Consider the following 21706-nt stretch of genomic DNA (forward strand, 5'->3'; position numbering starts at 1 on the left):
AAGGAAATATACCATCTACAACAGGGATGCCTGCGTCCAGATTTTGAGAGCTATCCTGCAACATTTAGGTTCACGTCTGCTCCAACATACCTGAATAAAATGTCTGAATTCCCTCATCAGCAGTCATTTAGTTCGGCAGAGCCCTGCTAATGTGTCATTTGTTTGATTTAGGTGTGATGGAGAAAAGATGCATAAGTTGAAGGAATGTTAAACGAAGACTGGACTTCGGCACCAGCTTACCTGCCTAAGAGTTGCATGACATCATGAAAATACCAAGCTTCTGCTACTCAAATATATTTCATTAGCTTGGAGGTAGACGCCCCCCTTCCTCCACAGGAAGCTCCTGGGAATGAGCCACATGCAACATCCAACAACTCCTTCAAACACACAAACCTTTTCCTCGAGGAATACCACTTTGAAGGAGAAAGTATTCCTGCTGCAAGTGTATGAGTCTCATATCCTTTGAGCCATATTCGTACCTATCTATTGACCAAGACATCTTAGAGTACTTTTTGCCTTTGCCTTTTTGATTATTTGAGGCTTTGCCTGAATGCGGCACCTCTTTGGTGCCAACAGTTTGAGCAGCTGAAACATAATAATCATTGTCTTCTGAAATTAAACCAGTATGATTCCTCTTCCGTCCCATTTTCTTTCTAATTGGTTGACATTTTGCCACTCATAAACGCTAATACTGCTTTGCTAGCACAGCAGTCATGCAACTGACATACAAATTTATTGCCGTATACCCTTAATCCCCTGAGGGCTAAACACTCTATGGAGTGCATAAACAGCGACGAGGACCTAATTTCATGATTTCTGAAGCTGCTTTCGCTACAGTGCACCTCGCTCTTGGATCATGTTCTGTCACGCTAGGCGGTTGAAGTGGACCAATCGTAAGTCTGTTTTCTTGTCAGTCATTGTTGGCAGGTGTTGTAGATACTTTGGCTGGTTTGTAAGTGACTCAGATGTATTGTCTGTACTTGAAAATGAAATTTATCCATTTCCGTGTGTCCTGCCTTTTCATGAGTTGCTTCCATACACTTTTTAACTTTTCTTTTTTAACATTTTTTAACTTTTCTGCCCCTTTCTCCACCTTTGGTTTAGTGTTTTTCAGTTCCTGCCCAGAATACCAATAAGTCCTTCTGAACAAGTGTGAGCAATCCTTCATTCTGGAGACTAACCTGTAATATGTTTAAATTTTATATGCTAAAGTTGCCTTGAAATGTCAATTTTATGTAGTTAAATCCTGATTTACAGTGAAATATCACAGATTTTGGGGTAACACAGATTCTCAGCTTTTAAAGCTATGAGTCGTGATCTGAACAAGCAGAGTTTATCAGAATGACAGATTTTTTCTTTGGATTGTTGAGGTAGTTTACAAATCAGCTTGTGAGCTCACAGGCAGGGGAAAAAAATGGAAATGTGTGGAAGTGGAAACAACGCAACAGGATGTAATCTCATGTTGGAAGGTGCAGTTTGTTACAGATTTGTGAAACTGTTGAAAACTCTCCAAGTTGCTACTTGTTCCACTGCTGAAAAACACTATTTCTAAAGCAATGTAGCGCCATGAAAAACTGTTTTAAATTAATAAATGAGGGAATGAATGCAGCTTCAAAACCCAAAAACTTGTGGTTCAGCTTCTCACATTTTCTTGAAAAGTAATGCAGTGTAAGCCCAACACGCATAATGCTCCTGGAGCAATTTGAATGTTGACTAACTTACATATGGATTGCATTCGTGGAAATACTGGAGTTACATCAACTTGCAAAAGAAATGCTGGTTTTTAGTAGATTTGACATGTAGCAGCAGAATCGTGCTGGGAAGAAGCAGAAGGCTGCAGAGTCGTAGCAATGCAATACAGGAAGAAGAGGAAGAAAACGACAGATGATAGGAGGGGACTGAGGGAACAGGCGGAGGAGAGCAAGAGATTACTACCATAGTACGTCAGGCTAAGCTTGCCATCTTTATTGGTAACCATGGAAATAATTATAGAGCAGACAGACAGACTGTTCGGAGAGAGTGAGGTTTGGCGGAAAAAGAAAAGAAAGGGAGGGGATAAAAGACAAGAGGGGAGAAAGAAGGAAGAACCAATGGGGGGTAAGGTAGGTGAAATGTTTTGTTGGAGTCCTGAAACTCTGCAGATGTTTTTGAATAAAAAAATGTGTAGAGATGAGCTGAGAAGCGATTGTAGAGGCGGTTTAACCAGATTCTTTATCGAAGCTGCTGCGGAGTACAGTGTTATCTTTTCTGCTCGGTTTTCTTTGTCATAAAACTACACAAAGACAAGATTTAGCTGATTGAAGATGCAGATTCTTCCAGGACCGTTTGAGTGTTGAAAGCAGCGGTAGAGTGTCGTCATAGCATGCATCCACCTATAGGAAGACATTTTTAACACAGCGAGCAGTTGATTAAGTTGACATGGATACTTATGCATTGCAACAGTTTTGTACCCAAAATGAGAGTGCTACAGTTTTAGTCCTGCCATCATGTAAATATTGACATTATGTCTTATTGCTGAAAAACTTTTTTGGTGTGGGCATTTAAGTGCTACGATCTCTCTGTATAGGAACAAAGTTTGGTATGTCCACCTTGGAAACACTGAGATACAATGCCAATTATTTTTAAGACAAAGTAGAAATATGTACCATTATTAAAACAGATGCTGATGATACAGAGAAAAAAACCCTAAGACATTAGCAAAAGAGCCTAGAAACAATTATATTGAAAACATTAACCTTAAATTATTTCTATTCACAACAGTGCACCCTTGAGGTTGATTTGGATATTGTGTTCAGTTTAGTTTGATGATTGATGTTTGATGTTAACAACTTATTGATTCAGGTCCCTCAAAAACACAGCTAGTGACAAATTTATTGAGTCTGTTGAGACTTTTCACTGAAGATAAACATTTCTAATCATGTTCCCAAACAACATTGCTTATGTTATTTGGGAACAGACTCAACACAGCCAATTGTTTGTTGTATGCAGTCATGCTTACAATAATGCATTTTTCAAATGTTTCAACTAACCTATAAATTATTCCTTTTAAAAATACATCTTTTCTAATTTATTATGACTATGTATCTCAGTAAGCTAGGTATAAGCTATTTAGCAAACAAAAGTTTAGTAGCTTGACACAGTTCAGTTGCTAACTAACCTTTGCACTGTGACATTTGTATATAATTCCCTCTGAAAACTAAAAACTAATACAATAGTTATCTAAATTGTTGTCAAGGCTGCATGGTTGGAAACCATTGTGCTTTATTTAGAAGCTGAAACTTTAACTCTTAAAACTCTTAAAGCTACCAAGCCTACATCACAGACAATACTGCATGTTAAACACGAAGAGGTGGGCTGAAACATTTACTAGATTTTTGCGCTTACATATGTTTGAATGAATGTGTCTGTTGTAAATATGGTCTTGCCTTTTCTGAGGATTTAAATAATGTGCTTGTATTCCTCCCACTCAGTTGCCCTTAGCCCTGAATTTCATGCTGCTCTTCCCATGCATGTGACAGCAGAAGGTGAGAGCTAACGAGTAATGATTAAGAGGCTGTGCAGAAAGGAAGAGGGAAGGAAAGAGAGAGGTAGTGAGGTAAAAAAAAGGATGAGTATTTAAAATCACTCCAGGTCCCAGCAGGGATCCATCCAGCCCCACCCCTTCTGAACATCTCTCTCTCTTTAGATTCTCTCTCTCTGTCTCTTTCTGCTGGAGATTCTCAGAGAGAAGGAGGGAAAAACAGAGAGGCGCAGGGCATTTTGTGCACTGCTGCCGCCACCGCCTCTCCAAACTGTCCTGCCATCCACCTGTGCAGGATAATCTCCATCCATGCAGCAGTCGGGACACACAGCTTTCTGGGTGGATTTCCTAAGGATGAGCTATTTTAGAGAAAAGGAGGACGAGGGACTAAGTTGTGATCAGCATCTGCCCGTTTCTGGGATGCATCCACTTTGTTTTTAGACTTCCTTTCCGACCGATCATATCTACTTCTCATTTCTGCAAAAGGTGGAATGTGCTGTACTTTTTTTCTGCACAAGGAGCCGAAGATCCCATCTTAATTGTTCTGATTGCTCGTTGGCTGCTTGTTGTGGAGGTGTGGAGCTCTCTGGTGCACTTCACGCACGCTCTCATGCATGCACTGCATTTTCCCAGACATGCACCTCCTTTCTCCGTAGCTTTCGATCACAGTTAAACTCTGTCGTATCAACCCCCCGCCCATCCGTCTCTGGCCACTTCATCTCTGACATGCACAGTAAGGCGGGAACGCACTAAGGAGACGAGCTCAGAAAAAAACATTCCCGTCTAAAAGATGAGAGGAATCGTCCTCAGTGGATCTCCTGTCGGACACCGGGATTACGTGCAGAGGGTCTGTCCGGAGGGCACGGGGGAGAGAGGACAGCAAGAGGCCGGGGAGGGGGCGCTCTCATCCCCACTGCGTTCCGCCGAGCCGCCGATGCTGCCGGCGCTCAGTCAGAAGCAGTCTGCTTGTGCTGGAGGGAGGTGGGGGGAGGATGAACACTGCCTCAGTGTGAAATTATAACAGTCAGCCCGCTCTGGGAGTGTTTGTTTCTCTGTCGTTTTACCTCTCGCTAATTAATCTGAGGATGCGAGGTAACGAACAGTGGCCTACTTAAGAACTGTCACCCTGCGTACACTTTGCGGTTTGGCACTTTCGGGCCACATCAGTAGTAAATTTAGCACTTTAGAAAAGCACAGGCCCACAGTTGGGAGTTTACTAGTGACAGGACATCCTTCCACCAACAGGTCACTCTGTTGGTGTGTTGGGGTGTGTGTGTAAGTGTGTGTTAGTCTAATTGTTTATACTCAATAGGGAAAAAAAAAACTTATAATCTTCTTATAGGAATGTTAAGTGAATCTGTGATTATTATATTGCGCCTAATTATATTTTGTATGTATTATTCGACCAAGGAAATGCCATCTTCTTAATAAATATATGCTATAAAGGAATTTTATGGGATGTTTGTAGAGTATTGGACCTAAATATTCAAAACTCTTGAAGGAGCCCTGATTCTAGGTGCCTTTGTGTTAAATAATTAATTTTTTATCCATCTGCCTATTTGTCCATGAAAGATTTAAAGGTCATGGACTGATTTATTTATACATTTTGCACCTTCTGAAGCACTGAGCTTTTGTAGTGAAATTGGTTTTTCTTTGCTCTTCTTCACTTTAAGATCCCCTGATTCCTCCCTTTTGTTCAGGCTGACTTTTTGAGCAATACTTTTTTCTCCGTGGAACTTTTTTCTATGGCCTTATAAACCCACCGGAGGATGTTTCAGCTGCTTCATCAGACCGGTCTGTGTTTCATAACACCTGTTGGCAGGTGCTGATTGCAGACACGCTCAGTTATTTATAAGACGTCTGTATCACTGTGCGCTTTCGGAGCTCAGAACAATCAGCAACACTTGACGGGATGTGAGACAATCTGCAGAACTGAACAAGTTCTGAGCCGATGAATAGAGACTCTGAGGCTGAAATCATCTTCTGCAAACAGAGCGGTCTCATGCAGTAAGCTGGAGGCTGTCTGTACAAGTTTGGACAAAAAGCACAAGAGCCCCACCTGATCTAGGTAGGATATCTCCATCTGTCTTTGTTTGATTTAAGTTTTTTAATTAAATCCAAATTTGCTTGTCAGTAATTTGTAATTTGCAGCTTTTATTTTGAAACTCCTGCTGTTTGATGCTCAGAAAAGAGCTGTTGTCATGGGCACCGTAAGGTATGCTAATTGAAGTCGCTATTCTTATTTTCTGCACCTTTCTGTTGACATCCAGCTGAGGAACACAAATATTTCATTGTTTTCCTGCTGCAGTTTCCTGATCAAACAAAAGCTCTGCATTACATTTAGTAAAGATTCCTAGTTGATTGCAGAACAGTCAAGTCAATATTTCCCTTAAAGAAAAACCTAAGCTGAAGCTTAAAGAAAAACCTAAGCTGAAACCTAAGCTGAATCCTCTAAAGATAAATCAATGTTTTATCTTTAGAGGCTAAATTTTCTTTACTGTTGTTGTAAGGAATAATAGAAGTAGTAGAAAACATAAAGAACACTAAATGATTGAGCTTAATGATTATCTTTTTGTATATTACTCTTATTTCCAATGGTATTCCTTTTTTATTGCGTCTACGTTGCATTTTCCCTGTTTCAAAGGATGTTGCCACTGTTAAAGCTCCAAGTGTTGGTAGAAAGACTGGTTGATTTGGAAGTGATCAAATCCAGGTTCAAGGTAATCATCAGTCAACCTCTCTTAAGGTTTTTACTGTGATGAAGAAGAAGCAGCAGTTTGGAGAAAGGGAGCATAACAACATAGAAATGGCAGAAATAAATGCACTGCCAGAGCAGTAAACAAATAATAAACCAAAAGAAAAGTGAAAAAAAGTTGGGGAAAATAACAATATGAAACAATGGTGCCTGCTCAAAGTTGTTGATGACTTTGGGGTTCTGGTTGTTGAGTCCGGATGGGATTTGTTTGGTGACGTGGAGAGCTGCTGAGCATGATTTACCAGATTTTCTTCCGCAAGAAAGGATATTTTGCTTTATTATAGAATTTAAGTTGCTACACACAGTGATATTTTAGAATAAAGTAGACTCCACCTGCAGTATGGAGCCAGGTAAATCAGATCAAACTGTACCCGCTGACCCTTATTGGAAAAAAAATTGAAGTTCAACAAAAAAGAAAAGAAGCTAGACAAAATTAGACCTTTCATTTCTCTTTTTGAAAGTCGCAGGAGGTGTGTTTGCTGAACAACAAGACACTCACTCTTCACTTCCAGTGAAAGCACAAAAGACAAAAAGCAATCAGTGGGAAGCTGACTGACAGTTCTGTATGAAGCTGTGCTTCTTGAAAGTTACTCAGATCTCTAAAACACATTATTAAAGGAGGCAAGTAGCATCAAAATCCATAAATCCAATGATCTGACAATTTATTACTCACTTTTGTTCACCCTACACAAAAACATCTATTTTTCATTTCAGTAAAATCAGCAGTGAATTTTAGAGCTTATGTTATGTTTTGCACATGGCATATCTCTGCAGAGTTTGCATCCCGAACTTGAGCTTGCTTGAGTTTCCCTCCCACACTCCAGTCAGACATGTTTGGTTATTTAGGACTGTGCAGCCGATTCAGGGTGAAGAGCAGTTCTCAGTGAATCTTGATGATTTCAGGGAGCTTCTTCATTTAATTGCTTTGACTGATTTAATATTTGATAAAAGAGGAATTTAGACTTTCCACATGGATTAAGTTCTGAGACTGAAGTAGAAGTTGCTTTTGATCAAATTACTGTCTCTTTTATTCTCCACTCTGTAGCTGATTTGGCTTCACAGACCTTTCATTCATAAATACTGGGGAAAGAAATCTGAACCCTTCAGCAGGGAGTGAGAGAATGACATCAAAACATTAAAAATTATATTTATCTTTCAGAGACACCACCCAGTGGTAAAATGTTTTAGATTAATATTGCCAACCCTTCCTGTTCCTCTCCAGAGTGTGCTCTGCTGTACAATAATTTATTGGTATTAGATACAGTGGCACTGTCTTGTGAATCATTTTGGTTTTGTGTAATTTTCAGTTGCTTGACATTTTTTAGCCACCTTATTATACTCATAAGAAAATGATTTGGCATAATTTTTAATCATGATGATCAGGGCTGCTGTATCACACTTACTTGTTACTATAGACTGATATCTAGTGTTCTTATGTTTTGTAGCCCTTTTTGAGGATATTGCTGTAGAAGTTTAATGTGCATTCAATAATCTATAAGTCTGCACAGTAGGCGTAGGAGATCCTCTGAGATTTATTTTTCCAAATTGAAAAAAAATTAATTTCCACACTCAGCTCCTTCAGACTAGCAGCAGCTGCAAATATTAAACACCTAGTGGAACCGAACATGTGCTGAGCTTGTCATACAAACTATTTCTCAGCCCATCGCTCCTAAGGAATGGCTTGATGGAGGAGCATTTTTGTGAAAGCTTCAAGTCAAAGAAAGTAGGAGCTTCTTAAAGAGACGGAACCCAATTTCAAGGTGTTTAGATGTCTTTTAAGCTATACTTTATATATATTCAGCATTTTATAATAAATGAAGGTGATATAGTTACTTGATTTTGTTATATGAAATGGTACTATAGTCCTGACAATACCACACGTTTAACTACTACCCCTTACTTCCTTTTTGGTCAAATGTAGTGTTTGACCTAACTGACTTTTAAAGGCTCTATCATTGTTTTAGCTCTTTTTTCCTCTTTGATTAAATATTCAAAGTGCAGTATCGCTCAGCACTCCTTTCAGCACTTGTTAGGAACTGGAGAAAACTTTTGGATGATGTGAAATGTGGTCAAGAAACAATAGGAAACCTTCATTTGCCTTGTATTCAAGCACTTAATGTGTCCTTCAAGTTGATTTTAGTTCATTTTTATAGTGCCACTATAAAAATCAACTGAATTGTTCCATTCACAAGGAAAGTACCCTTCAAGACACACCTTGTAAGACAAATTAATTTATTCCAGTCCAAAACAGTCAGATTCAACATAAAAGATAAATGAGTAAAAAGTAGCTTTTTAACAAACACTTATTCTCACTTTGCGTCTCTGCCCTCTCATCCCAAACCAGACTCTAAAAGGCAACACAACTATTGTTTTCTGCCAAATAGTGCAGACTGGCTGTGTCTGTTTGGTGTCCAGTGTTCCAAGGTGAGGCATCCATCTGTCCTTTTCTGATAAAACAGTCCAAGACACAATCTAGGGCTGTATCAGTGTTTTAAAGGCACTGGGTGATGTTTGCTAATTGGTAAAAAAGATGCAGGCTCCTCTTTCCTGGCTGGGAGTGAGTCTCTACCTGGAAAGAGGAGCAGAGGAATCTATTGGGTAGAGCTTCAAAAGTTAACATATCTTGAAATCTTGTTCTCAACTGATGGCAGAATGGAGCTGCCAAAAAAGATGCACGGATCTCTGTTTCATCCACAGTTCTGCAGGAATCGTTCAAGTCTCCCACTGTGAAAAAGATCTTGAGGCAAAAAGCTCTTGATTTACTGATGCATCTACACTCCAACATTCATATGTTATCATGAGATATGGAACAATACAAGCAAATGAGATTCCTCTGAATGATGGCTGGGCTTCACCATTGAAATAGATTATATAGGAGTGCTAGGCAGTAATTTCCCTGTTGGATGTGTTCCTAGATAGATGGATTAGTAGTCATTCTTTTTCACTATCCAGCTAGTGATTGTGGACGAGGCCTCAATTGAATTCTTTCTGAAATGTCTAAATGACCGCAAGGGACTAAAATTCTTGCTCCATAGACACCAAGTAGGATGTAGGTTCTTTACATGGAAATATTTGTTCCTTCACCCTCCATGAAGTGGTTCTATCATTTTAAGGGATCTATTAGCTAGACATGAAACTAGAAGGAACAATTTGCTTGTCAGTGTTTTGTGTCTGGTGTAGGAGCATCAGTGTGATGTGCTTTATAACCAATAGAAATCCTTAGCAAAGCGATCTTGACACTGCTAGCATCTTGGTACTAAAAACTACATATAATATTTATAGTCATGCTGCAACTGTTTGTATTTTAGTTTGTGATATACGTAATAAACAAAGTGGTGTTAAGGTGTCAAGTTTTACTTGGAAATACATAGGGATGTACCGATCACTTTTTATTTTTCTACTTTTGGTGCTCACATAGATATCTGAGGTTTAGTATTGACCGATACAGAGAAAATCACTGCTGAATTGACTTAAAACATTTCTTTAAAAAAAAAAAAAACACAGAAGGATGGTTTGATGGTGGAGTTTGAACAGTGCAATCCTGGACAAAGTTTTGTTAGAGTTCTCTCCATCCAAATGCAATCTGTTGTGAACATGAGCTGTTTTCCAAATAAGAATGGACAAAAGTGTTTATGTATTCATAAGCAAAGCTGGTAGAGTTGTAAAAGCAGTGCTTTTTTAATGTATGTACTTACTGTAGATGAGTCCTACAGTTCTCATATTTTTACTCTAAAAATTATGCACCAGTTTCACAAAATCCCAATAAAAGATGTTAGGTTTGTAATACAACTAAATAAGAACAAGTTGAAAGCGTCTGAATACTATTACAGCATATTTAATCAATCCAAGCTAATTTTAAAAACATTAATATGCTGTTTTCTTCCATTTTTTGTTCACATTCTGGCTCTGAAAATGTAGTCCTTTACTTTAGATGTCTACAAAGTTTAATTCAGCTTTTGTTTTCAGGTGACTTCAGATTCATTCATTATTTTTTACTCTTCCTTTATAAAGTAATTCATAACCCACCTTTATTTTCCCTTCCTGTCCCATAATAATATAATTTATCTGTCAGTGTATGATTGATTTCACTGTGTATTGCTCTATGTGTAAAAACACAGCAGTGACTGCCTTGCATTTGTAGTCAGAGTTCATGTATCAAAATCTAACAGAGCCAAACAGCTTTCCATCATAACAAAGGCAAACATACAAAAAGCCCTGAGCATTTCAGCACTATTAAGACACCCACTCCCTCTCCATCCTCCATCTCTGGCTCTTGTGCTGTCTCCATCCAACTCCCCCTTTGTCAGTCCGACTCCCAGCTCCTACCTCTTGTTACCACTCCCCCAGATGCACTTCCTCCTTTTCTCTGCCTCTCCTTTTTTTTCCTCTATTCAGCTGTCATCCTGTCTTCGTTCCATATAGTCCTGCTCTTGCACTGTCTCTTCTACTCCTACACGAGCACTTAGCACCACCACGTCCGCCCCCACGCACGCACAATTTCTTCCTTTTTTTTTTTTAAACCAACCTCTTACTCATGTGTGTCTACATCCCTCCCTCCCTCCCACTCTTTTAACTCTGTCTCTCTTGCACTTCTCTCAGTAGGTCTGAGCTGGAAGCGATTGCCACCCACACATTCCCTCTTCAGCGCTCAGCCTGACATCAGATTTACATTCACAATGAACAAGAACAGCATCTCATGTTTCCTTGCACATGGCTGTACATACAGTGTTTGAATGCTGCAGTGGCTTGCTGCCATATGAAAACAAATGTGTCTATTTTGTGTTTGACATGCAAGCTTTTGTTGCCTTTCTCTGGCGGCTGATAATCCTGTTTAGGTCTAGTTTCTAGCATTAAATTGAATTGTTATGGATGTTTAAGTTTAGATTAATGAAAAGATCAAATCTGACTTATTTTCAAGGAGCAGTTCTCTTGTGCATGACTAGAAAATTAGAAACACCCCATTTCAACGGAATAGCTTAGCTTAAATTCTAATACAACAGAAGAACCTGCTAACACACTGGTTGCTATAGTGACTCCCGCCTCTTACTTTTTTTGTGGAGCAGAGATGGAGGAGCTGCTTAGTTACATTAGACTGCCAAACAAAAACATAAACTTTTTTTTTTAAACAAAACAAAGATTCTGTGGAAAAACTACATTTTATCAAAAAATTATTGAATTGTGAAAGGCACAATGTTGTAAATGCAAAAATTTGTTACTCTACACCAGTGGTTCTCAAACTTTTTTCAGTGATGTACCCCCTTAAAAATATATTTTTAGTCAAGTACCCCCTGACACGGGCAAAACATTTTTGGAATAAAAAAGAGGTACAGTGCTGTAAATACCCTGTAAATACTGAATATAAAATTCAGTGCATGAACACACATTTATATTTTATTGAACTTTTTACAAAATAATTTTTCCCAAGACTTATTATGAGGAGCCTACTGATTTTTTGAAGATATTTTGAAAAGCTTCACGTACCCCCTGCAGTACCTCCACGTACCCCCAGGGGTACGCGTACCCCCATTTGAGAACCACTGCTCTACACTATTGTAGTTTTGAGGAAAAATTTGGAAAAATAAAATATTTATTATATTAATTTTATAATACAGCTTAAAATAGCGAGTTGGAGTTGAGCGCTTTGCACACTCCTAAGAGAAAATCATAACTCCTTCAATAATGACAGAAAGACAAAGTAGGATTTGACACAATTTCCTGAGTTTTGATGTAGAAATGATGCAGTGAAAAACGAAGGGAATAAAAGCAGTTTCACTAAAACGGGGAAATTTTCAAGTTAAAAATCTAATGTGTGTGTCATTATAATATGCCTTTTCGTTTTAATACATTGAAAGAACTTATAATTTTTCTGGTATTGTAATATTTTACTATCCTTTCCTTACAGCATGTTGGTTAATCTCATTATTTTCAAACTGCTTCATAAATCAATTTAATTGAATATTCAGTTGAAATGATAACAGTAAACCTTATAATGGCTTATTTACAGTTGAAACCAGATATTTACATACACTGAGTAATAAGACACATACACACTTCTTCTCATTGTCTGAAGTTGTCAGACCAAACTTCTCTTGTTTTTTCTTAGTTAGAATTACCAAAATTATTTCTATTTTCTAAATATCAGAAAACCTTGTGAGAACAATTTTTCAAATTCTTTAAGTAAATTTTGAATTCCTCAAAATCAAAATGTACATTCATTTGGTCAGTGTTACGGATAACTGTGTCTTAAATATATGAGATGGGTGAAACCTTGTGTCCCTCCTTTTCTTTTGTTACATTTTTGCTTTGTGCTGTTTGTGATTGTCTTGGTTTGAATTTTATCAATACTTTTCATTATTTCTTTTGCCAGGTTGATGTTGAAATCTAGAAATATTCTTCTGTTTTAAAATTGACAATTTATTCAACTGACTTTAAAACAGTTTAAAGTTATACACATTAACCAAACAAAATATGAAGCAAATTGTTACAATTTTGCCTGTTTTGTACATTATGTTATTTGTAATTCTGTTCATTTTGTTTTTTGATATTTTTATTTTTTTGTCTTTGTTTGAATCTATATGCCTCGATGTTTCGTCATTTCGTAACTGTTATACCTGCATTTCCCTGGTATGGGACAATAAAGAGTGTTTCTATTCTATTCTATTCTATTCTAACAAACCACAGTAAAGCCACAATGGTGGAGGAAGATGACACTCATCTTGGATCTTTTCGTTGCTTGCATAATAGCACATTTTTAACAGGAAAATGCTTGTTTTTGATTAGTTTTATTGATTTTTATTTTTGATGAAGCAAAATGTACATTTTCACCCTGTAAATCTGCAATGGGATTTGAGGGTGATTGACAATGTCATCGGTTCTCACTCTTAACGCAGGAGATCATTTAAAAGAAGAAGAAGAATGAAGAATGATGTCTTTATTATGAGAAATCCCTCCCGTCCTTTCCAGGGGCCATTTAATCTCCTGCCATCTGCTGAAAGATTCTGCTTCAAGAAAAAAACAGAACATGCAACAACTCCACTCTTGAATGCTCTCCATTGGCCAAGATAAAGTGCACTATTATTATATCCCTGATTACTTTGTAAAGAACAATTTTTTTGACATTGTTCCTGAAATTATAATGTTTATAAGTAAGGGAATGGATTTCAAACAATGTTCTTAGCGTTTGACACCACCCGTAATTTAGTAACATTTGCTTAGCAGTGGAAACTGCTGCATTAGTGGGCTATGGGTGGTAATTATAATACAGGACCAGGAACATATGAACGGCCTTCAAGATGTCAAATTAAGCCTGTCTAATTTACAAGGTAAATTAGAGAGAAATGGGGCTATTCTTAGTGCAATCAGTCTCAGACAGAGAAACGTTGATTCAGAGAAAATTGGCTTTAAAAACTCAAGAACTAGCTGACCCAGGGGCACTAGTCATTAAGTTGAATAGCACTACATCCTGCTTTCACCTCATGCTCTTCAATGAACTAAGTTTCTTTGCTATGCTTTGTGTAGTAACTCCATTAATATGAACAGTCTGTGCCTTTTCTGCAGCTGGGAAACTGGCAAGCTCAGCTGTGAGCATCCTGTCCAACATTTCTCAGATTTTTCCATCAAAAACAGTTTACAATAAGCAATATTGTATTTTTATAGAACAGGGCTTGAATTGAAAGCAAGTTTCAGAGATCAGATTATATATATAAGTTAAGAATAAATGTTGAGATTGTACAAACTTCACTTTACTATGGTTTGTTTGAAAGGTTTTCCAAATTTCCATGGAATTTTTGTCCAAGCAAATTCATCCTTAGGCAAAAAAAAAAAGTAAACCAACAAAAAAACAAGAGATTCGTCTCATCCTCTTAAGAACAAAGTTTGCATGATAAATGTTAAAGTTCAAGAAAGGACAACTGGAAAAGGACTGAACAATTATAGGTTTTTTGGAAAGGCTGCAGGAAGAAAAAACCTTATTTATCATATATTGTAGCAGCCCAGCAAATAAGTCTATTAGTTGTATGTGATTAAACTCCTGGAATGCCATATTTATCCATACTATGCTGTAGTGATGCAGTTCTGCAAGCAAAAGGAGCCATAACCACGTATAGAGCGCATAAACTACACTGAAAATGTTTATATTCTTCAGTAAGGTTACATTTCTGTATTAAAAATCATTTTTATACTGACGTGAAGGAATTGAAAAATATGTCTGTGTGAAATGATTTTCGTTATTCTAAAATATCTTTATTTTTATTGAATTCTACCTGTACATTTTGGGAAGGATGAAGATAATTTCTAATCAAGATCTTTACTTTGTGAAACTAAGGACAATTAATTGTCAAAAAAATACAATAGTTTGAAGTATTATCAAAACATAATCAGCCATTCCGAATCCAGATGAAGTAATTGGTTGTTTTTAGTTTTTCAGTTTATTGTGTCTGCTTAAAAACTTAATTCAAGGTTTATAGCCATTACAAAAGAGCTTTGTTGTTGTTTATTTATCAAGATCTAAATTCCTAAACTTGGCCTTCTCTCAAAAACAAGTGGAATGTTTTGGGATTGTGATTTCAAAAAACATGAACAAGCGACTTAAACGACACTGTTCCGGTGCATGGGTGATTTATTGAGCGGCTAAATCAAAGAGGCAGGCAGGTCTATTCCACATGACCCCAGTCAGGCAGAATCACAACCCCCCATGACATGATGATGCCTCCGCCTGCATTTTTCTGCTCTGCCTTTCAAGCCTTTACATCATCCATAAACGCTACTTATGTAAGAGTTTTAAAATTAGGCCCAACAAGAAAATGAATGTAATTCTCCTCATGCATCCTCATCATCTGAGTGTCATTACCACTGACTGAAGAGATCAAAGGATGTATTGATTATTTAGCAGATAGCCCTCAATCAGATCTCACTGTTCAGCTGAATCTATTCATTTATGTATGTTTTTCTGCTGCTGTAGTTTCTAAAGACCCTTAATGTTTCAAGTGATTTTATGTTTTGGACATACTGTGCGTCTGAAAATAAAATACAAGGTGCTTCAGGAAAAAGGGGAAAAAAAAAATGTTTCCATGGCAACAGAATACAGATCCAGAGTAAGGATCAAAAAGAGACTGAGTGAAAAATAGATTCCAATGAGTCTATTCAGAGTTTTTTTATCATCATTATTATTCTGCTGTCAATGTCTTTTTAAAAATAAAGCCTAATGGCTTTGATTAAATCAACGCGTGAATTTATTTATTGGATGAGGCTGACAAGACAAAGCCTAGCATGCATGCTTTGGTTTGAATTTTGTCTCGGGCTAGCATCCTCTGCTGACCTCATCCATCTAAAATCTATCAGGAGGCTTTGGAAAAAGACTACAGAGCAGATGATTTTTATACTGAGCCTGAACGAGTTTTCGCACAAGATGCCGCCTACTGTTCTCCTCTCTCTGCATATAGAATGGGGTACTTAGACTGTATCAACTCCATAAAAGTGAATTGATGTCCGTATTCACCCTGAATTGTAAATTTTTATTTCAATTTAAAATGCCTGCATGGATTCATACAATATGTGGACGGTTTGTCTAAATTATAGAGGAGCACTGTCTTTTCTGCCGTTATATGCAAAATAATTACAAAAAACTAATATTACCGACGTAAGGGAGTCCTATATAAGAGAAGAGGTTATTTTAAAGTTCTTAATGAGGTGCAAAAAGGACTAGAAAACACTCAGCAAACACACTAAAAAGCCTTGCTTCACTGAAGGTTTGCACATCTTTTGTACAAACAAAACAAGTACAAAACATTGATTACTTTGTCTAATCCACAAAGCTGCCACAGAAGATTTGCACCTGAAAACGCACTCGTAAGCAAGAAGCCTCTTTTTGTATCAATGTAGTTTTCACACATTATAAGCAAAACAAACCATGTGTTTATATGTTTATAGAACTTATAATTAAGAGAAGCAAATAACAAGTAGACACTACAGAAAAGCTTTGGTTTGATTTATTTAATTTGATAAAGGATAAGTGGGTATAGCAGATGGATGGACGGACGGATAATAAAACCAGTTGAATGTGCTCAATGTTGTTTAGGAAATCTTTGCAGACATGTGGGAATTAAAATAATAATTTACTTTGGAATTATTTCAACATTTAGATGGTCCAGTGTCCGAGATGTACTTGAATGCACCATAAAAGGGCAGCTGTTGGGAAATCTATTCTGTACAGATGGGAGCTTCATGACAGACCTAGTGTGTTGTCCCATCCAATATGCTGTGCACCACTTTGGACCTTTTGAATGCTGCAGGCAGCTGGAGTAGCTGTTTTTTCACCATTAGCCTTAGCATTGAGCATCAAGGCTAATGCCTAATTGTTTGTTTCCGCATACGACATAGCTTATTTTTGTTTCAGGTGAATGAAATCTGTTAGGCACGGAGAGCGCTGCAGACCTTATTGCTATTTGGTCCAGTGCAGATCTCAGTAGAGTGACAGAGATCCTCTTTGTTTTTTTGTTTGTTTGCTTTTCCAGGACAACTTTTAATTGTGGTATTGATTTGTAAAGTTCAGTGTTGGTCAACTTCAGTCTGCCTTGTGTGGCGACTTACAACCTTAACAGACAGATTATTGTTTCCCATTCAGAGTTGTCTCTTTCTCTGCCAAACCATGAAAATGTTTTAGTGGAAAATAACAGGTCTTAAGGTTATATCCGAACAAAATGTCAACACTGCTCAGCCTGTGGTGATAGAAATGAAATGTTGAGTTTCTGGTTCAGTCTTGCTGAAGCTCACAGCTGCATTTGGTGCTAAACTTTAGTAAGGCAGTTCATGACCTAGAAATAGTGGTCATTGTGGAGATTTGTTGGCTAGAGATCATTTTTGAAAATTAGAGTACCGTAACAATGTTTCCCATAAAAATGTGAAATTAATTGATCTGTCTTGGGCATTTGTTTGTTTCTGCTTATGACATTTGCTGTAACTTATTTTTAGTTCTGATTATTTTGGTATCATTTAAACTACTTTTTAATCATTTTTTTACTCTGCAGCTGCTGTAATTATTGCAGCACTACCCTTTGTTTTATAGAATAATAGTAAAAATATAGAGCGGCAACAATTGTGATAATTGATATGATCATCTCATTTGTTAGATCCCAAATGAGGTCGTTCCCTCAGTAATAAGTTGTGCAGAGATTGATCTAAGCAAATACTGTGGCTATAATGAAAAGTGTGAATATATGAAATAATGAAAGTTGTAATAATCTATTTACCAAAACATTCTGGTGTCAAATGTGATGCCATCAGTCTGATTGAGCTGGAGACGGAGAAAAAGCTTTGTCTGCTGTAATGAGAGTGCTCCTAAAGTTATGATACAATAAATGGTCAAGGAGAAACTGAGCTGAAAGACAAAGCTTTAGATTTGCTTATTAATTACATTTCAGTCCTCATCATAGCCATGCAATAAAAACTGAAAGAACAATATCCTGGGTAATGAGAAGAGTTTAGCCTCAGAAATAGGCTGAGTAGCTCCATTTTCTGGGATGATTCCAGAGCGTGAAGAGGCACTAAACCAAACTTTTTAATTTTGTGTTGCTGAAATGTTCATGCGTGTTGCATTGAAGGCCACACTTGCTGTTATGTAATCTTAACATACTTTTTTACATCAATGCTGTCATTACGGAAGTGTTACTCCAAGTCCCAGCTGTCATACAACCTCAAGCCATCAGAGAACCTTTGTTTATTTTAGCTTTAATTACCTTTAATGGGGATGTTTAGGATATGATTGGTAAGATTACACTTCTGTAAGCCATTTTTCTGTGTTTTATATGCTACAAAAAGAAAGCATTAGCATGACTTGTTGTGTCTCTCAGCTGTGATGTAGGGGGAAACAACATTTAATCCTGGAATTGGGTGGAAGTTTGTGCAGATGGTAATTGAGAACAATGACAACCAGCAGGACTAAAAGCAAACAAACATTTCAGCCCTAATAAAACCCTTCACTGGAGGATGTAATAAGACACAAGCTCACTGATGTTCTTTTATAATTACCCTCAGGGTTAGGATAGCACACTTCTTGTTTTTATGATCTCACTTTCTGAAGATGAACCCACAGAAATGGTTCAAACTGTGGTTTATTTGGGGTTGGGGGTGCAACATTTTCACAGTGTGTTATTCACCTTATTACACTAAGATGTGAGAACCATATGTTTCTCATAGTGCTTCTTTGTGGGGTTTTTGATTGATATTAGTTATGATGTGTACATGCTGCTGGTATTTACTAACACTTCCAGTAAAGTAGCAGACTCTGATCATTACTGCAGGGCGACTATAGAGAAAGTTCAAATGAATCCTTACCATGTGTCATTCACGTTCTTTAAAATAAAATGTGTTTGCTTTTAAGAAACTTTTATAAAGGTTTTACCACGGTTTTATAATCAGCTTGTGTCCTTGACTTTGACTAGGCCGTTGCAAGCACGTCATTATTTTCCTGTTCTTAGTCTTTGTGTCCTGTTATTGGTGCATGTCTGATGTCCAGCAACTTTTTATATAACAACTCTGGAGACCAAAGAACGTTGTCAGCAGGTTTAATGACATTCAAAAGGGTGAAACTGAAAACAGGACAAACAATATAATCTAAATACAGAACACTTTTATACTGAATTTCTGCTGAATAACATTGTAAGTACATCTATTTGTATGAACATGCACTACTGACACCATCTTGAACAACCAAATCGCGAGTAATTTGCATAACAAAAAGATTCATTTTACAGTCAAATAACACATTAGTGGGCTACTGTATATCTAGCACAAAATAATGTTACAAAATTATTCCTTTAGTACATTCAGGCAACACAACCTTAAGTGAAAAATAGATGCAGTAATTTTCTCCAGTGCTGATGCCATCACTGTTTGGCTTGATGACTACTGATGTTCAATAAAGTTTTGGTCCCGGTAAAAAATTGTTGCAAAGTTGCAACATCTGAAAAAAACATTTGAGGGCAGACTTTCCCCCTTTTTTGTCCTACCTGTATGAAATTAGTTTCTGGAAGTATATCATTTGAAACTTCATAGCAGATCACTTCCTTCTCTGTTTAGGATCATAGACTTGCTGTTGACCCAGTTTGGGCCAAACTTCAGAATTGCATTTAACTCTAAAATACTTCAGCATAGAGAGAAGTTACAGATTTATTCAGGGGCTGCAAGGTGCCAAGCTCACCTGGCTGTAAAATTAGCCCAACTCCTCATCCCTCCATCACCATGCTTGACAGTTTGGATGAGGTGTTGATATGCTAATTTTGGTCTTCAGCAAACATGCCACTGTGCATTATGGCCAGACATCTGTACTTTGATCTTCTGTCCTGAGGACATCAATCCAGAAGGTTTGTGGTTTTCCCAGATGGAACTTTATGACCCTTTGCTGTGTTGATTTTAAAGAAAAGAAAGTTTTGCCTTCAGCCTCCTTCAAACAAGCTGTGCTATACTATTTACTTGTTGGGATTTTTTTAACTATACTGTGATTAGATTTAACATTTAGTGTGCAAACACATAATTTTAGGGTAATTTGCCAGGTTTTTGTTTTTTTTTTAGCTCTGCATGATCTTACTTTGGTTAAATCCACTGGGGCTTGCACTCTTACCAAGACTTTGTCTCTGCCTTAGCTGTCTTGTTCTCTAAAACCCATTTTACTTTGGGGAAAGAAAATTGAAATACCCATAAATAAATATTATAAATAATTTTGTAGCAATGTTTAGTGTAATTTTAACAACACTACTGATAGTTGCTACAATTGAGTATCCAAATAAAGAAATGAAGCTTCTGTTTTCTTTTTTTATTTGCAATAACCACCTTTTTTTGGTCAAGAGAAGTTTGTTTGGATGCGCAGTCAGAACCAAGAGTGGTGGGATGGAGATGTGATGCGATTCACTGGCACAGACTTCTTTCATAATTTCGTAATTATAATTTACAGCCATTGTTTACATCCAGATTTACTGTTTGGCTTTTTCTTGTGGACAATATTGTCAAATGTAAAACTCGGTTGAAACTCGTTCAGACTGCAGATGCTTTGAAAACTATCCGATATCAGTTTTTCTTTTAGCCACCTTGAAAATGATACAAATGTTTTTGGATGTCTAAAGAGAGAGATTTGTTGCAAAATGTAATTGAGAAGCTCTTTCCTTGAGATATAACTCATTTAGTACAAATTGTAAGAGTAGTTATGTATTTCATTGGAACCTCCAGCAATATGACAGCAGAAACTTTCTCCTGAAATATTGTACTTTTAAAGGATGTTTCTTGTATTCTGCATTTCCACTTGAGGTGTGGGAGAGCAAAACAAAGTGTTTGTCATCATTTGTTGCACATTTTTAAAGAATAAAGTCAAGATTATTGATCGTATTTTAATGTAAAGACCCGCTTTATATCTGATGTATTTATATGTAATGTGTATTTTACAGAATTTTCCTTCACTTACCAGTTATCCGACATACAGGTGGCAATTTACTGCTAGGCTCTGAACTTGGATAAAGAGGCATTGGCACAGTTACTGCAAACTCTGTCATGGTAGATTTTTTTTTCCACGTGTTTGCGTGGGTTGCAGAAAATGTTAGAACTGCAGACAGAGAGAGACCAGCAGGCTCTCAGTGAAAAGATTGCCATTTGGACAGGTAAATGAAAGGCAGAGAAGGGAGAGGGCCGAGAGGATAAATGAGGACTACAGATAAAGGTAAGCATGGAGAAAATGGAGGGCTCTTCAGTCCGAACATATCTGAGCGGGAGGGAACCAGATGAAAACAAGAAGAGGGCAGAAAAAGGGAAAGAAATTGTTGGGGAAGAGAGTCCGATTAGGAGAGAGAGATCAAGGGCTGAGGAGAGGTAGAAGGATGAATACACTGTTTGAATTATGTAAAATACCTGCGTGGGAGAGAGGAGGTGTGTGTTTGAACATCATGACGGAAAAGCAGAGAGAGCAACAGAGCAATGAGATGGATGGTGTGATTTAGACGAGAAGTCAGATCTAGAGTCTGAAATGTAAGAATAGGAACAAACAAATGTAACCAACCTGTGCGTAGGATTGATCTTTGGGATAAAAACGGCAAAAACCTGCAGATGTGGAGAGATGAAGCGGGCTTTGATTCTTTCCTGCTGGATTCAGGAGACTGGAAATGATTATTCAACCGGGGCTGATAGCATGCCACCGTGTGTTTATTAGACAAGACAGCGGTTTGTTCATATGTGGGGGAATGTGCCGCGACACGCTGGTTGCTTTTCATAACTGTTCATATTTAAGATGCTCTGGCAAACGCTATAATCATTTTGGGACACTTTTTTTTCAGCAGGCTGGGAATTTGTCAGTTTATTTGATTTTTTTCTAACAGCTGTTGGACAAATTTACATGGAAATTTGCAAAAAGATATTTCTGCTTCCAAATGATGAACATTAACATTTCCATTATC

General features: G+C 37.4%; 1 protein-coding gene across 13 annotated transcripts in view; it reads left to right on the top strand.

Moving 5' to 3' along the window:
- LOC102231320 (ras/Rap GTPase-activating protein SynGAP-like) overlaps nucleotides 1–21706 on the top strand; it is a 174393-nt gene that overhangs the window by 93183 nt on the left and 59504 nt on the right. Inside the window, exon 1 of one of the 13 annotated variants that reach the window (XM_023331085.1) lies at nucleotides 1953–2102. The exons of 10 other annotated variants lie outside the window; for them this stretch is intronic. Coding sequence is in view for 1 of the 3 variants with exons in the window: in XM_023331083.1 (XP_023186851.1) it covers nucleotides 20958–20976 (19 nt within the window). In the remaining 2 variants the exon portion in view is untranslated. Of the gene's footprint in view, nucleotides 1–1952; nucleotides 2103–3709; nucleotides 5589–20915; nucleotides 20977–21706 lie in introns of those variants that run through there. 2 more of the 13 variants (XM_023331084.1, XM_023331083.1) reach the window with 2 other exon arrangements.

This window comes from Xiphophorus maculatus, chromosome 3, assembly GCF_002775205.1.
Source record: "Xiphophorus maculatus strain JP 163 A chromosome 3, X_maculatus-5.0-male, whole genome shotgun sequence".
Taxonomy (NCBI): domain Eukaryota; kingdom Metazoa; phylum Chordata; class Actinopteri; order Cyprinodontiformes; family Poeciliidae; genus Xiphophorus; species Xiphophorus maculatus.